The sequence below is a fragment of the Pelmatolapia mariae genome, linkage group LG20, assembly GCF_036321145.2.
Source record: "Pelmatolapia mariae isolate MD_Pm_ZW linkage group LG20, Pm_UMD_F_2, whole genome shotgun sequence".
Lineage (NCBI taxonomy): Eukaryota > Metazoa > Chordata > Actinopteri > Cichliformes > Cichlidae > Pelmatolapia > Pelmatolapia mariae.
Window position 1 is genome coordinate 2176302 of NC_086244.1, and position 16966 is coordinate 2193267.

The 16966-nt window shown below is 40.1% G+C and overlaps 1 protein-coding gene across 3 annotated transcripts; it reads right to left on the reverse strand.

Moving 5' to 3' along the window:
- Nucleotides 1-2986: 2986 nt before the first annotated feature.
- LOC134618882 (uncharacterized) lies at nt 2987-14371 on the reverse strand. 3 transcript variants are annotated; one of them, XM_063464485.1, is made up of 7 exons: nt 14309-14371; nt 12779-13123; nt 6187-6507; nt 4757-4846; nt 4408-4503; nt 3940-3980; nt 2987-3636 (listed from the first exon to the last, which is right to left on the reverse strand). In XM_063464485.1, exons 1-7 carry the CDS (start codon nt 14346-14348, stop codon nt 3517-3519), a joined length of 1053 nt encoding a protein of 350 aa, XP_063320555.1. In that variant the 5' UTR covers nt 14349-14371; the 3' UTR covers nt 2987-3516. The 3 variants fall into 3 exon arrangements, with proteins under 3 accessions (XP_063320555.1, XP_063320554.1, XP_063320556.1); XM_063464484.1 differs by having other exon boundaries at nt 4757-4849; XM_063464486.1 differs by lacking the exon at nt 6187-6507 and having other exon boundaries at nt 4757-4849.
- Between the last annotated feature and the right edge of the window lie 2595 nt (nt 14372-16966).

Here is a 16966-nt window from a genome sequence, read left to right on the forward strand (position 1 = left end):
GTCATTTTCAGAGATATTGGTTCTGTGGAATTTGTTGCAATTGTAAACGAAGACAAATACAAGAGTTTGATGTCTTAGTTGTTATAAACTGATCTTTACTGTCACTTATCAAAGGTTTTGTACTATTTTAATATTTCAAGTTTTATGCTAACAGGTGTGACTGAGCACAATGAAGTTTAAAAATTTTGTAAATGTAAAGAATAACTTTTCTAAAATAGCAAGTGTCCCGTTGATACATTACATTAATGCAGACTTTATGTTGTTACTTCACAAGAATCACTACTGCTCCTAGAGTATTGGTCAGAATTTCATCTTCACCCAAACTGGGCTCAAGACCAAGTTCAAATTTATTGTTTCACAGGGAGCAGCCTTTGAGTTTTGATGGATTGTGAGCCTGATGAGCTACGTCACTGATTTTTCTGTTTCTCAGATGACTAAGATGGCACAATAAATGGTGAATGTTGGGTGCTCATGAGTAATTGTCTTGTCATGTTCTTAAAACAAACTTTCTGTATGAAATGATCAGATAGACTTTAATGGAATCTGTGGGGTTTTATTTTTTTTCTGTAAACAACAGAAAATTAATTTAAAGGAATGTAGATATTTAAACCTGAGATCTAAGATAAACCTAACAGGTAGTTTTGCTGAAATGGATGTTAGAAAGCCAAAAAAAAACAAAACAAAACTTAAGATGTTTAATACACATTTTTCTTTACATCCAGTCAATCAACTCTGATAATTAAAATGAAACTGATTTACAAGTTCACTCAGCTACCTTAAGGAGCTCAGTTAATTAATAAACTTAAATCAACTTAGCTAACAGATTATGTTAGTTAAGCTAAAATAGATTCCTAAGTTAAAAGAACTACTAAAGTATTTGAATTAACTAAAAAACCCAAGTCAACTGAACTAGGACAAGAGTTTAAACAATAGATTATTTTAATTTAGCTGAAAGGGTTTTCCCAAGTAAAGATGACAATTAAAGGAGTTGAACTGACTAATAAATCTCAGTCAACTAAACTAAGATGAAAGTTTAGACAACGTGATTTTTCATTAAGATAACAATTGGTTGTATTATAAGAACAAACTCTATTTCTTGACTTAACTTAAAATTTTAAGGCAGCCCTTTACCTGATATTTTTAAGTTGAAACAACAAGTTATATTTTACAGTGCAGTTTGAGACAAATTTCCCAGACAGGTCTAGCCCAGTGTTCTTACTCTTATTTCAGGACAACTATTATGGAATCAAAAACCTCAAAGTGCTGACTGACTGCTGAGTACATCTGTAAAATCTGTCATAGGACCTCTAATTTCTTTTATTTGCATCGGTCATAGACCTTTTGTAAAGTCATAGACTTTACAAATATACATGTATCTGACAACAGGAGTTCTAAACTAAAACTCCTCCAGGTGACGGTGTCACACCAGCTGCCCTGGAGTAAAGAACAAAATGCAGTCTGACATCAGGGCAGTGAGGTGATGTCAGGCTCTGTTGCCCAGATTCAAGTCTCCAGGTTCAAGGGTCTTGGTCAGCTGGGGTCTTTCTGTGACATTCATATGCTCTCCCACGGTCCAATGAGACGGTTGTTAGGATGTGCCCAAAAACTTTTAGGTGTGTGTATGAGAGAGTGTGGTTTCTGTCTGTCGATCCTGTGAAAGAGTGGTGACCTGAGCAGGTGGACCCGCCTCTCTCCCTGTAACAGCTGGGACAGGCTCCACCCCTGTGACCCTCAGCTGAATAAGCAGTTAACAAAAATGATCCACAGATGATCAGAAATTCCTCTGTTTACAGTTCAGTGGGTAACGTGCTGATCACATCCACTGACTGTGTTGTTGTTGTAAGTTAGGGTAACTGGAACAGCTGTTCTTTCACAGACTGGACACCACATCAGCTCCCTACTCCATCCTGTAGTACAAACTGGTGTGACACTAAAGTCTGTTCCATACAAATAATCTGATTCAATACAAACACCAACATTGTGCTGACCTAAAGAACACAAAAGTCACAGGAACGCTGTGGAAATGTGGGATTTGCAGCAGGACTGATGTGGATCACACAGTGAAGGCAGACTTATTATGTTTCAACCACTGTAATAATGATACAATCTGACTTTTTAATGAGGGGATTAATGAAATGTTTTGATATATGGAGTAATGCCCAGATGTCTGTTTGGCATGTGCTGGTCTTTACTGGCCCTCAGTCTCCACTGATGGATGTTTCTGGACTCTGGTGCTGCAGACACGGGGAGAGCGATGAGAGCTGAAGGAGACAACCAGCTGACACTTTGATGACGTCCCTCCTAAAGTTCACCAGGTGAGATCCAAACACAAAAGCAGCAGAAGGCAACGCTCTGCTATCGTGCTGACGAGCAAGCTACATCAATCCTACTGAACCCCTCTCTGTGTGGATCTCACAGAGAGTTGAAGCAGCGCTAAGTGACGTAGGAGCGACCCGTGGCCAAAGAACAAAGACATGTCTGCACTACGTAGGGACTCACACTACTCACACAGCACAAATACATCAACAACACATGTCTGAGCTGGATGGAACGAGATTTACTGACCACGTTTCTGTAATACTGACGTCTAAACTAGAGTCTGATAAAACAGTGAAGCTGCTGATTTCATTTTGTGTAAATCTAAATGTTCTTATAACTTTATCAAACACCATCTTTGTAGCTGCTGCGTGCTACGTATGCTAAGGTTTTATATGGTTTGCTGTTAGCTCTGTGTGGCTAACCAGCTGATTAACTTCAGTTATGTCTGATGCAGATTCATCAATTGATCCAAAATGAACATTTAATGCAATGGATTAACTTAAAACACTAAAATAAAATAGAAGAATCCAAAGCTACGATTGTCTCTGTTTAAGGTTGAGTAAAATATGAAATCTATAACATTTAATTATTTTTCTTAGTGTACAAAAAACAGACTGATCAGGGAAGGTAATGTTTTTTGTTGTTTTTAATAACATGTACATAATATTTGCAGTTTCATGATACAGAGGGGAGTGACTGTTTCTGTCCAGGGTGGGAGGGGTCAGAGGACATTTTTCGTGTCAGTTTCAGGGTCCTGCAGGTGTCCAGGTGTTGGAGAGAAGGAAGACTGCAGACACCTTCTCAGCCAAATGGATGACACACTGCAGCAGAAAGACTTCACAGTCTCCACGGGGCACTCATGTAGGATGATGGAGGCTGGTGGGGCTGGTTCCTTCTGCAGTCTCCAACCATCTCTACTATTCTGACAGCACTGAGCTCCAGGTTGTTGTTTTTGCACCAGACTGACTATTTACCCTCTATAGACTCATCACTATTCATTAATAAGCTGATAAGCATGAAGAAAAAAAGAAAAACAAATGAGATAAATGTAAAAGTAACGTTCAGACAGCTGCAGTTCCTCTAACGGCCACTTGAAGCTGAATCCAAAAGTGAGTTAATATTTACAGTTTTCAGGGTCTGTGTTCAAACTTTAAACCTGAGGCACTGAAACAAACTCAGGTGTGAATCCAGAGAGTGTCATGTGTGACGTGTGAGTGTAAAGTAGGTCTGGTCCTGGTCTCTGCCGGCTGGATCGAGGCTCTGGTAGGTCGAGTCTTCACGTGTAGAACCTGGAGTACAGTTCTCATAGTGGACGTCCTAAAACAGAGACAAACTGTCTTCTTCACATAACAAGAACAGACTCTGACTTGGTTAAATCATTTGTGCTGGTAAATATTTCCATGTTGCCTCGTTGAACCTCTCAGACAACAGTGTCTCTGTTTGTTGGTGGAGTCTCCGTCTGGGCGGCCATTTTTGTCACCTACCTGTTTGAATTCACCTTCTTGGATTGTAATTTCTGGAACAGTCTACAAACTGAACCATCACACTGTGACTGCTTTATTTCTTTGTTACAGTAGCAGTCTGTCAACAGTGAGAGGAAACAAAGAGAAAGAAAGTCACCTCCATGTTTGTGCCCTCTGAGTTTCCTCTGGTCCTCAAACCTGTGGAACAAACAAAGGATGTTCCTCTGTTAGAGGGAACAATCATTCAAAGTGCACATGAGGCTGGAAGATCACTGCTGCCCCTCCTGTTCTTTCATTCTGCTTAGTATATTAGTAGTATATTTTTCCTGTTTTTTCCTTTGTAACGTATTACTTCACACGTGTGAAGCAGAGAACATCTGGATCTGATCCTGCTGACAGTGTCCAGAGTTCATGTGTGACACAGTTTAGTGTTCAGTTACTTCCAGTGTTCAACATCATCTCTACAAGTCACTCCACTCTCTTCTTAGAGCCCAAAGCGAAGCGTGCAGGATGAAATATTTTGATGTTTGACTGCAGCTGTTTGACAGACTTCAAGTGAAGTGAAAATAGAGATTTTGGTTAGAAATGAGACGTTCTGTGTGTTTCTGTGTCTCTGTTATCTTACCTCTGTTGCTCTTCCTCTTGATGCAGATTATTAGAACAGTCAGTGATGAGAGGATGATGATGATGAGCAGAGAGATGATCACATACAGCAGCAAACCTGTGACAGCAGAACAAGCTTGTTTTACTCAGATTTACTGATTGATGAGTTGCACATGTAGTGAAATAACAGACGTGAAATGAATAAATAAACAGATAAAAGTTCTACATGAACAAGAGGAGCTCACAGAGAATTTAGAAAAAGCAAACATGTTTCACACAACATCACATTTACATCATAATTCTGATTAGAAAAGCTGCCACACAGGACAGGCTGATTAAAAAATACTGTCTTCTCTCATAGATGGATGTACCTGTAGATGCTGCTCCTTCAGGCTGCTCAGTGCTTCCAGTCAAAGTTAATGAAGGTGTGGAGCTTCCTGTAGTTGTGGCTGATGGTCCAGCTGCTGAACAAGAGCAGAGACGAAAGTTTGGCTTATAAATGTTTGGAGCTGTGAACAAAGCATAGGCCTGAACCCCTCAGTGAGATTATTAACAAGACTGGCTAAGGATACTGACTACTGTAGGTTGTATGCCAAGAGTCAACGAGACATTGATTCAATGTCATTCGGACTGGAGAAATGTAGTCGGATGGTAACAAAGAGAGGGAAGGTAGTCAGAACTGAGGGGATCAAACTACCAGAAGGCAACACTGCAGACATAGAGGACAGTTACAAGTACCTGGGGATCCCGCAGGCGAATGGGAACCATGAAGAGGCCGCTAGGAAAGCTGCAACTACCAAGTACCTTCAGAGGTTCAGGCAAGATAAGATAAGACAAGATAAGATAAGATAACCTTTATTAGTCCCACATGTGGGAAATTTGTTTAGTCCTGAGGAGTCAGCTGAACAGTAAGAGCAAGATCCGGGCTATCAACACCTATGCACTGCCCGTGATCAGGTACCCTGCTAGGATAATAAGCTGGCCAAAGGAGGAGATAGAAGCCACTGACATCAAGACCAGGAAGCACCTGACCATGCATGGAGGGTTTCACCCCAAGTCCAGCACCCTGAGGCTGTACGCTAGGTGGAAGGAAGGAGGCGAGGGACTGGTGAGTGTCAGCACCACAGTCCAGGATGAGACAACCAATATCCATGAATACATGAGGAAGATGGCCCCAACCGACCGCGTGCTCAGTGAATACCTCAGGCAGCAGAAACCCCAGAAACAGGAGGAAGAGGAGGAACCATCATGGAAGAACAGGCCCACATGGTATGTACCACAGAGGAAGTGACTGACATCCAGAAATCCTACCAGTGGCTGGACAAAGCGAGCAATACTAGAGGATATATGACAGAAAATGAGGAAGCTGAGCAGCTCCACTCTGAGAACATTTTATTAATTTTAGTAAAAATTTTAAGGGGCTATGTGCCAGTTAAACCTTCATGCCCTCTCAAATCTTTGGTCATTTGAACTCAGTAAATCACATGATAGGATGGGGTAAGGCCTCACAATGGGTTCACACGAAATCTTGGCTGATAGTGACCCACACCAATTTTACACCTTGTCCCATGCGATTAAGCGGGGGATCAATGGTGGGTCAATGACCCTTGTAAGGGACACAGTGGAGCTTAAAAATCTGTGATTTCCACCAAATCCTCTTAGAACTGAAAAAGCTTCTTGAATGAGATGTGAAACATCTTCAAGAAAATTAAAGAAGTCCAGTCGCATTTCTTTCCAAGCTTATTAGATTACCATGACCTGAATGACTGAGAACCTTCACAGAAATTCAGTTAAAACTCACCATCTGTTACAGTGACCTTAAAGTCTCTGAATGAACTGCTGAAAGTTCCCTCCAGGAAACATCTGTACCGTCCTGAGTCAGACTTGGTCAGCTGTGTGATGCTCACATACAGAACTCCTGACTCATATCCAATGTTGTATCTGCTTCTCAGAGCTCTGACATGATCAGTTTCAATCAGAACCTCATTTATTTGACATTCTCCCCTGCAGAACATTTTTCTGTATCCAGGGTGTTTAAAGGAGCATCCGACTGTGAGAGAGCTTCCAGTTTCTTTATAGAAGTTTTTCAGCTGAGCAGGATCATCGTTTCCATCCAGCAGTGCTGTTAAAGAGACAATCAGTAGTTACTATGTGTGCTAATGCAGTCTGAACACAATAACTCCAGTTTGATCCACACTGGGAACTGCCCAGTTCAACCAGTCTGACCGAGGATCTTGGTCTGACATTGCAGTCTTACACGCCTCCCTGCAGCTTCTCTCCTCCTGTTATCCCCCCCTAACCCCATCCCCTTCAAGACTGTGTAAACTCCCAAACAGACAAAAAACAAACTAAAAAAACATCTTAAACATAAAAAAATCACAAAGAAAGAACAATACAGTATCTTCAACATCACCAAAGAGTAAAACAGTGAAATGTGGATTATTAAATATTAGGTCTGTCTCCTCCAAGTCTCTGTTAGTACATGACTTAATAATTGACCAACAAATCGATTTACTCTGCCTTACAGAAACCTGGTTGCAGCAGGATGATTATGTTAGTTTAAATGAATCAACACCCCTGAGTCATTCTAACTACCAGAAACCTCGAAGCACAGGCCGAGGGGGCGGTGTGGCAGCAATTTTTCACACCAGTCTATTAATTAACGAAAGACCCAGACAGACTTTTAATTCATTTGAAAGCCTGATGCCGTTCAAACCGTTCAACTTAGAAAAACCATTCAAACACCATTAGATTCCCCTTCTTTTGGAATGGTGTGCTTCTATTTTTCTCATTTTTAACATTTATATTTTTAATTTTATTTAACTTTTTTCAACAAAAATTTCCCATGTATTTCAATGGGGAGACCCTTCAAATTCTCCTTCAAATCACTCCTCTTTCAACTCTAACTACTTCCACATACATTGACGTAGAGCCAGTTTAAGTTTCATGCTGTTTTTTCACCCGTTTCAGAGTTCATAATGGGTGTGTATGGGACGGAATGTTGGGGCTAGAGTGAGACAGCTCAACTGGTAGAGTGAGAGAAGCAAAAAAATTTATCTTAAAATATTTTTTAAAACTGCTGCTGTGTCCGCAGCGTTTGCTCTACAGGTATGATTTTACCCTCAAAACGTAGCCATCGCTGTCCTCTTTCATCCAATGTGTTTACTATTGTACTAGGTGTTATGGTTCTGTCATAAATGTCACCAATGCACAGCCTCCTCCCTCCAACTCTTCCATAGACTCTAATGTTAAAATGGCTCAGAAGGTTCGTTTGAAAATCAGAAGAGCATGGTGTCTTTCCACTGTCACCACGTCCATATAATAAACTCCACAGGCATGAAAAGTGAGAATTCAGTAGACTAGACATTGCTGGTGCTCACGGTGAAAGAATTTTGTCAATACGACCTGTACTTTTCATTTGGGAGCGATTGGTTTCGGCCTGACTTTTCTGTTCATTTTAAGCAGCAAAAGTGAGGTGCATGTCTGTGTGCGTGTGTACTGAGCCATTGGGTGCAGTCACTATAGCAACCAGGCTCACACCTGCCTGCCTAACGAGCTCTGTCTCTCACTGTGCCAAGATTCATCTTAAACACTTCTCTTTCAACTGCTGCTGTGTCCACAGTGTTTGCTCTACAGCCATCATTTTACCCTCAAAACGTCGCCATCGTTCTTCTCTTTCCAACACCGTGTCTTTCACAGCTCAGAGATGTAAAGTTTTTAAACTGTGTGGATCCAAGTGGAGGGATCACATTTTAGTCATTCAGTGATTCAAAGAATATGAACTTTTAATATTCAAACAGATGTTTTCTGACTCTAAATTTTTTTTCTCATTTCTTAGGTTTTTCTAATTTAGATTTTAAACATGTTCAGCTTTTTTCCAACTTCTTCTCTGTAATTGTCAGCTTTTAGCAGTTCAGCACTTTTGTTTTTAGGTGCAAATTTCTATATTTTCATCTCATTCAACATTTTTAACTTAAAATTCAGCAATTAATTCATTTCAGTGCACACATTCAGATTCAAGCATTCACACTGCAGTTTCTTCAGAAAATGCACTTTCTAGTTATCATCTATCGTCCACCTGGGCCTTACACAGAGTTTCTCTCTGATTTCTCAGACTTTTTATCTGATTTAGTGCTCAGCTCAGATAAAATAATTATTGTGGGTGATTTTAACATCCATGTAGATGCTAAAAATGACCAGTGTTGGGCAAATTACTTTGAAAAAGTAATTCAATTATAGTTACTAGTTACTTCTTCAAAAAAGTAACTGAGTTAGTAACTGAGTTACAATATTCTAAAAGTAATTAATTACTTGAAAAGTAACTATTGCGTTACTTTAAAAAAAAAGTTTAACTCTCTGGGGTCCAGGGTATAATTGGCCATTTTAACTACTTCTGATTTTCCCTCCACATTTCACCTTTAAAAACTATTTGCTTTGCCTTGTTTGGTATCATCCTTTTCAGCACAACCTCACGTGTCTGAATTTACAGTCATGTTTTCATTCTGACTGTATTAACACAATTGATCTAAAATCAGACAAAAAACATAAAATCAGAGTAGAAAAAGTTATATTTTTACTGTAACAACCACAAACATCTTTAATGAATCATATTTCATAACTTTAAATGCAAATATAAATTGTCAATTTTAAAATCCTATGCACAAGTTTACTTTTACCCTTTTTTTAAAATAACCATTTCAAAGTATTTACAGAACAATCAGCTGTTCTGCATCAATAAGATGCCACAAATTATTTGTGCCACTCCAAATATTTCTGTCCACTATAAAGGAGCATATCACAGCCTGATACCTGCAGGTCTGACAGCAGCAGGTGTATCACTCCTGTTTCTACCTGGAGACAGCAGTCGCCTCATTGTTCTGACACACAACACAAAACACAACACTACACACTAACTACACAAGACAACACATTAACTACACACTCCAAACACACTAAACGTAACAAATCTCTCACATCTCAAAACTCGCTCTCTCTCTTTTTCTGCTCTCTCTCTCTCGCCGTCACTCCTAAAACTTCCGCTGTTTTTGTTTGTTTTGCTCATAAGCAGAGAGTGCTTGCTGCGCTGTCCTTAGACAGTAAACGTGACGAAACTATTGAGGAAAAAACGCTGCGTATATATTGTTTATCATGACTCTGGTTTTACGTGGCCTATCAACATAATTTATAAACTGGTATATATCACCTTGTTGCTTTGTCTTTAAGTGGTCGTGTGATTGGCTTACCACGACTACTTTATTCTTCCTCAGTCAAACAGCAGCACTCATGCGATTGTTTTGCCCCCTTAGCTCCAGGTGTTGTGCTAGACCAGGGGTGGCAAACTCCAGGCCTCGAGAGCCGGTGTCCTGCAGATTTTAGATGTGTCCTTGATCCATCACAGCTGATTTAAATGGCTAAATCACCTCCCCAACATTTCTTGAAGTTCTCCAGGAGCCCAGTAATGAACTAATCATTTGATTCAGGTGTGTTTACCCAGGGTGTTATCTAAAACCTGCAGGACGTCGGCTCTCGAGGCCTGGAGTTTGCCACCCCTGTGCTAGACAGTGATCGTGATTTTCGCGTCCGCGAAACACCACAGCTGCTTAAAGCTGTAGCGTCCAGATTACTTACAGCTACTTCCATGCAACTGATATAAGATGCTGTAAGCTGAACACAGCTTCAACCGTCTGTTTGTTAAAAAATAGTAACGCGAGTGCATTTTCTTGTTAGTAACGGTAACGGCGTTGTAACGATAGGAATAGTAATTAGTTAGATTACTCGTTACTGAAAAAAGTAACGCCGTTACTTGTAACGCCGTTATTCCCATCACTGAAAATGACAGCCTCAACATGGCATTTAATCTGTTATTAGACTCAACTGGCTTCTCTCAAAATGTAAAAAAACCCACCCACCACTTTAATCACACTCTAGATCTTTTTTAACATTTGGCATAGAAACTGAACATTTAACAGTGTTTCCTGAAAACCCTCTGCTGTCTGATCATTTCCTTGGCCTCCAGTAACACTGTGAGGAACCTTGAAGTCATTTTTGACCAGGACATGTCCTTCAATGCACATATTAAACAAATATGTAGGACTGCTTTTGTCATGGTCTGCAGAGTATGTGGAGTGAGTGAGGAGGGCCCAGGAGGAGACACAGGCGAGGAGATGGAACGGAACTTGGAACCAAAAGCGAGCCTTATTATGGCTGATACACATAAAACATAAACCAAGGTGAGAAACAAACTTGAGCAAAACTTAACTGAGGTGACTATGGTAAAACAGAGAAACTATGAATAAACTGTGACTAGACTATGACGACTATGGACACTATGAAGACTGTGACCAGACATGGGGAAGATAACACAGACAACCTGACACTGGCTGAACAAAAACACACAAACTAAATACACACAAGGGGTGATCATGGGAAGTGGCCACACATGGGGAAAACATAATGAAACCACAAGGAAGGTGTAAACTAAACACGGTAAGCAAAGAACACAAGACTCTTTCAAAATAAAACAGGAGACATGGAGACATAGACATGACAACACAAGCTTAACAGACCTGAAACACATGACAGACTAGACAAGAAACCCAACACAGAAACCAAGGAGACAGATGATAAATATTGGCTAACCTTAACCTCAACTAAAACCTAAATAAGAATAACACACAAACTTATGATCACAACATAACGTGAAAACCTTAAAAATACAGAATAAAACTCAAAACACTGGGTCAGAGACCAAGCCTGCAACTGCTTTCTTCCATTTGCGCAACATCTCTAAAGTTAGAAATATCCTGTCTCAGAGTGACGCTGAAAAACTAGTTCATGCATTTATTACTTCCAGGCTGGACTACTGTAATTCATTATTATCAGGAAGTCCTAAAAACTCCCTGAAAAGCCTTCAGTTAATCCAAAATGCTGCAGCAAGAGTCCTGACAGGGACTAGAAAGAGAGAGCAGATTTCTCCTGTATTGGCTTCCCTTCATTGGCTTCCTGTTAAATCCAGAATTCAAAATCCTGCTCCTCACATACAAGGTCTGAAATAATCAGGCCCCATCTTATCTTAATGACCTTATAGTACCATATTACCCTATTAGAGCACCTTTTTGCTAAAGCATATAGTTAGGGCTGGACCAGGTGACCCTGAATCCTCCCTTAGTTATGCTGCAATAGACGTAGGCTGCCGGGGGATTCCCATGATGCATTGAGTTTTTCCTTTCCAGTCACCTTTCTCACTCACTATGTGTTAATAGACCTCTCTGCATCGAATCATATCTGTTATTAATCTCTGTCTCTCTTCCACAGCATGTCTTTATCCTGTCTTCCTTCTCTCACCCCAACCAATCACAGCAGATGGCCCCGCCCCTCCCTGAGCCTGGTTCTGCTGGAGGTTTCTTCCTGTTAAAAGGGAGTTTTTCCTTCCCACTGTCGCCAAAGTGCTTGCTCATAGGGGGTCATATGATTGTTGGGTTTTTCTCTGTATGTATTATTGTAGGGTCTATCTTACAATATAAAGGACTTGAGGTGACTGTTGTTGTGATTTCGTGCTGTATAAATAAAATTGAAACTGAAATGAAATGAATTGAAACTTCAGCTTCTTTAAACCAACTGTTGAATTAACTGAGAATTAAACAGCTTCAAGTAAATTAGCTTTAAGTACATTTAAACTCTGGATGGACTTTTGTGTTGTGAATGTTATTTTCACATATTCATTGAGGAATAAAACATTTAGTTCTGAGGGGAACTCTTGGAAAGATCAAACTGATGACACAGAAGCAAAAACTCATCAAAGAAAATCAAAGTTACATCAGAAAATCTTCTTTCATTCATCAGCGTCTGTTTCCGATGTCAACATTTCATTCACATCATTATCAGCTGACACACTCACTAATATTCACACACACTTGTGTCCCAGCTGCAGTCCATTCGCACCAGAACCTCTCGCCATAAGAACAGTTTCTTCCCCTCTGCTGTTGGACTCATGAACAATAACCATATGACTGTTCCCACCACTAACACATGACCCTACACTGCGTTCACTGCATCATCCCACGTTTGTCACTGATCACCACCTGCACTCATGTATATATCTATCTACTTAGCACTTTTAATTCTTATTTTTATGTCTATTTAAGCGTTATCTGACAGTATGTTTGCACTAAGTACCGCAGCAATTTCCTAATGTTGTAAACCTGCTCAACATTTGGCAATAAAACCCTTTCTGATTCTGATTCATCGGTTACTTAGAGGAGTCCAAATGTAACGAAGAGTTTACAGAAGAACAAACTTCAGCTTCTTTAAACCGTCAGCAGCTGTCAGTGAAAACTCAAACTTTGCTTCAGAAACAGAAACTAAACATTTCCACAGCTGAAACAGAAACTCACCTTCAGCAACAAAGATTCCAAACGGTGTGAATGAAGCTGATGATGAAGATCCACCCAAACCACAGCTGTACTGTCCAGAGTCAGACTCAGTCAGCTTTGAGATGCTCACATATAAACCATGAGAACCAGTCTCAAGATCAAAGTAATATTCAATGCTGTATCTGCCTGTTTGAGCTCTGGCATCAGTTGTATTAATAAGAATGTTTTCTCCTTCACATTCTTCTCTGCAGAACATCTTCCATGTTTGTCTATCATAATGGACACATTTAGCTGTAACACCTCCTCCAATGACTCCATAGTGAAGAAACTGAGCATTGGTGACTTCAGGGTTTCCATCCTGCAGAGCTGTTGGAAACATGAACCATCAGTAGTTACTGTTTGTACTTCCTGTAAGAAGCTGCAGTCTGATCACAGCATCCACACACAGACACACTGAGACTAAAGTCTGAATGTGAAACACTGAGAGCTCAGAGTTTAAACATCAGCTTCTGTTTCACTTTTCTCTCCTCATTGATCAGAACAAAGATCCACATTCAGTCCTGTTAGAGCTCTGTCACTAAACTGTTTGTGATCAAGAGGAAACTAAAAGTTTAACATTCCTGAGTTATTCACACTTTGGTTTTAGGCGATGACTCACAGTTTTATATTTGGCTGCAGGATGTGAGGCAGTTTATTCTGTTTCATCTGAGTTATCAGGAACAAAATGTTTGCAGGCAAACTCAAAAAAAAAGGAAATTGGGTGGTTGTTACATTTACAAAAGTCTAACTTGTAATTTGAACAAAATAATTTCCTGTTTCTATGGTGAACATAATTAAATCATGTAGGACTGTTGCCTCAAAAAAGAAGGTCCTGGGTACAAATCCACAATCTGGCGAGTTTGCTGTGGGTACTCTCTGGTCTCTATGTTTTAGCCCTACAATACAGTGGCAACCTGTCCAGCATGTACCGTGCATTTTGCCCCCTTCACATCTGGGCCCTGCAACCCTGATAAAAATAATAGGATGGATGGAGTGGAGGTTGTTGTAAATCAATTAAAATTTTATGTTAACATTACATAAAAAGAAGATAATGTGTAGTATTTAAGTGACCAAGTACTATTGGAGTAAAAGTTATTGAACAGTGTTGGAATGAAGTGAGAAATTTTCTTAGTTTAGTCAAATTAAAGTTCAGCTAAGTAACTCTGAAGGCAGCAGGCTGAGTTTGTTCCCTTTATTTTACTGACTGTCCAGTTTATTCTGAGGAAGTAACAAACACTTGTAATGAGCTGTGTTTGAAATGATGGTTTCACATGTGATCAAGTCCTAAAGCCAAAGTGAGCAGCTGACATGTCCATGAATGTGCTCACTGTGATGGTTTCTTCTGTCCATACTGGCCACAAACAGATCCATGAAATCATGAATAAAAGCAGTTTGAATGGAAGAAGCGTCCATGAAAGTGACTCATAGCTGACTCTGATCATCATGTTTAACAATAGAAAGAAACATGTTGGAAGAATGAGAGTGACAGAAAGAAAAAGTGAATGTACTCACAGAGGAAGAAGAAGCAGATCAGAGTGTGATGGACTTTCATGATGAGGCTCTGATGGTTTACTGCTGCCTCTCTTCTTCTTCACTGGAAACCAGGAACTTGTGACGCCTCACTTCTCTAACTGAAGGAGTCCCTCCTCCAAACAGCACAGCACCTCTACACTCCTCCCTCTGCATCCGTCTGTGAGTCTGCTGCAGGGCCTCAGGCTTCCTCCTTATATTTATAGTATTATGTGCAAAGTGCTGCAGGAAACACAGTGATGACACTTGACTCTGTTAAATTCAGCACAGTGACCAAAACCTCCAACAATGATCATCATTCATCATGAAATCATTTCTCTTACTGTGTCTGAAGATAATGAGCTGTAGTTTGGGATCATTTAGAGAAACAGTTTGGGTCAAATGTTAGAAAAGAGTCAGACTTTCTTTCTTCTCACAGTTTGTTTAACATGAGTTTCAAATCTTTGAACATTTAATAAATCTATTAACAGAATATCAAAGAACAACAGTTCTGATATTATGTCAAACATTTCAATCACCTTGTGGTTCAAAGTGGTATTACATGAGAGCAGCCTCATGTAATACCACTTTAAACCAGAAGGTGACGCATGAGTCAGTAGCTGTGTCTCAGTTCAGAGGCTGCATCCTTCGGAGAACGAGGCCTTCTCGATCTACGTGGGCCGGGTCCTTCGAAGGCTGGAAGTGCGAGGCTCTGAAATTTGACGGTCTAGCTTCCAGATCTGCGTCACCGCTGTCTCGGTGGAGCTTAATAAACTCGGCCGTCTGCTCCTTGCTATCTAAAATATAACAGGACACTGGTGTAAATTCTTGACCGTCTCACACGTCTGTTTAATCAGTTTTCTGTTTGACGTTTATCCAGCTGTGTGAAAACTAGAACTTTAATCTCAGCCACGAACAAATGAAACACTGAAAAAAGCCAAACAATAACATTTTTAAGTTATCTAAGTGATTTAAATATCATGGTTAACCTGAGTAGTGAAAGATGCGAAGGGCCTGAAAATGATGTGCCGGGAGTTGTGCCGTTCTCGCCGGCTCTAGTGACCCTTGACCTCCCGGTCAGCTATCGAGCTGGTGGGTAACAGACGTCTCCAAAAACATTGGAGCACTTTGGCAATTATGTGATGTCTTGATAAAGCAAGCAGATATTTGAAGTTCACACAGCTACATTCTCACCTGAAAATATGTTAAACGTTTATTTTGTGACTCAGAAAAAACTCTTTTCCTGCGCTCCTCCACCACTGAAAAGTATTTTTATATTATTATGGAAACATTATGAATAATAATTTAATTAATAAAGTATTTAAAAGAGTAATATGAGTAATATTACAACTAAGTAGCTGCCACCATTGCTGGAAACTGGAATTGGCATGGCTGTGCTATGAATTCTGGGATAGGTTGAGCCAGAGAAGGATACATCCAACCCATCCTTCAAATTCAGGGAAATGAACGATGCATATATCGGGCGCATTTGGAGCAGCCTTCGAATTGGGACAGCCTTTGTCGCATTGCTTTGGCGTAATCGGCCTTAAAATGCAACCTCCGAAGAATTCGGCCCCTGAATTGAGACACAGCCAGTGTAGCATCCAGTGTGTCCTCAGTCCAACATGAGACATCCCAACATTATCCCAGTTAGCTCAAGATTCCATGTTCCAGGAATGTTACTGTGACACTCAACTGATCCTCCTGAGACCCAGAAAAGAAAAAATGTTTTGATCTAATAAAGTTTGATATTAAATACAGAATTTTATTTTATCATAACGTCCATGCTCATCTTTTTGTCAGGTAGAACTTTGATTAGATGAAGCTGAATCTCAATTTTACATTTTAAATCAGCTGTAATCTGATATTTGTGACCTATCAGAGACTGAGAGAGAGCAGCTTGTGTTTTTGGAAACATTTGCTGTATTTTGAAGTGTTGCTGAATTCCAGTGTAAGGCTGAGGGTTTATCTGTTCTGTTTATCTGTTTATCCTCGTCTGTGTTCACATTATGTTCAAGCTTGATGTACCTGATGTTTGTTCCAGAACCACACCCACTGTTATACAGTCTGAATGAGACAATAAAGGGAATCATCTTCCTATGAAATGAACTGCTGTGTGCTTTGATTTTCCCCCTAAATCTGGCTGTATGTGTGTGGCTGCCTGTTTTCTGTTCATGTACAGAAAACATCCACAGTGATCAGAGGACCACCTGCTTTGTGTTTGTGGGCAACTGTCCCAGTTTCACGTTTCATGTTAAAAAAAGTTTCAACTGTATTTCAGTATGACTGAAACTGAACTGATAATGACAGGAGACCTACAGTTTAATGTTGTTTAAGTATATTATGAATATATTATTATATATTATTAATTTATAAATCAACAGGATGAAGGAACAAATCAAGCTCATTCTAAATATTCTACAAGCTCTTGCACTAGACTAGGTCACCAGGTCTCTGGTCCTCACTCGCTCCTCTTCAGAGACTCTCCGCTCGAGATCAGTGTCTCTCCAAACACTCAAAAAACAGGAATCTGCTCGGGGAACACAAGGTCGGGTCCAGGGAATCTATATACAGAAGAAACACACGTTAGTATGAAGGCGCTGAGGTGTGGGAGTAAACCTGCTCAGAACTATGCTGCACTGACGCGAGTCACAGTGATGA

Bases quoted from the DNA above. Each gene is read 5' to 3' on its own strand.
- LOC134618882 (XM_063464484.1), bottom strand. From the start codon at position 14,348: ATGAAAGTCCATCACACTCTGATCTGCTTCTTCTTCCTCT. The intron at 6,508-12,778 runs GTGAGTTTCTGT...TCTCTTTAACAG, and splicing joins TGGAATCTTTGTTGCTGAAG to CACTGCTGGATGGAAACGAT. The intron at 3,637-3,939 runs GTGACTTTCTTT...TCTCTGTTTTAG, and splicing joins CAGAGGGCACAAACATGGAG to GACGTCCACTATGAGAACTG.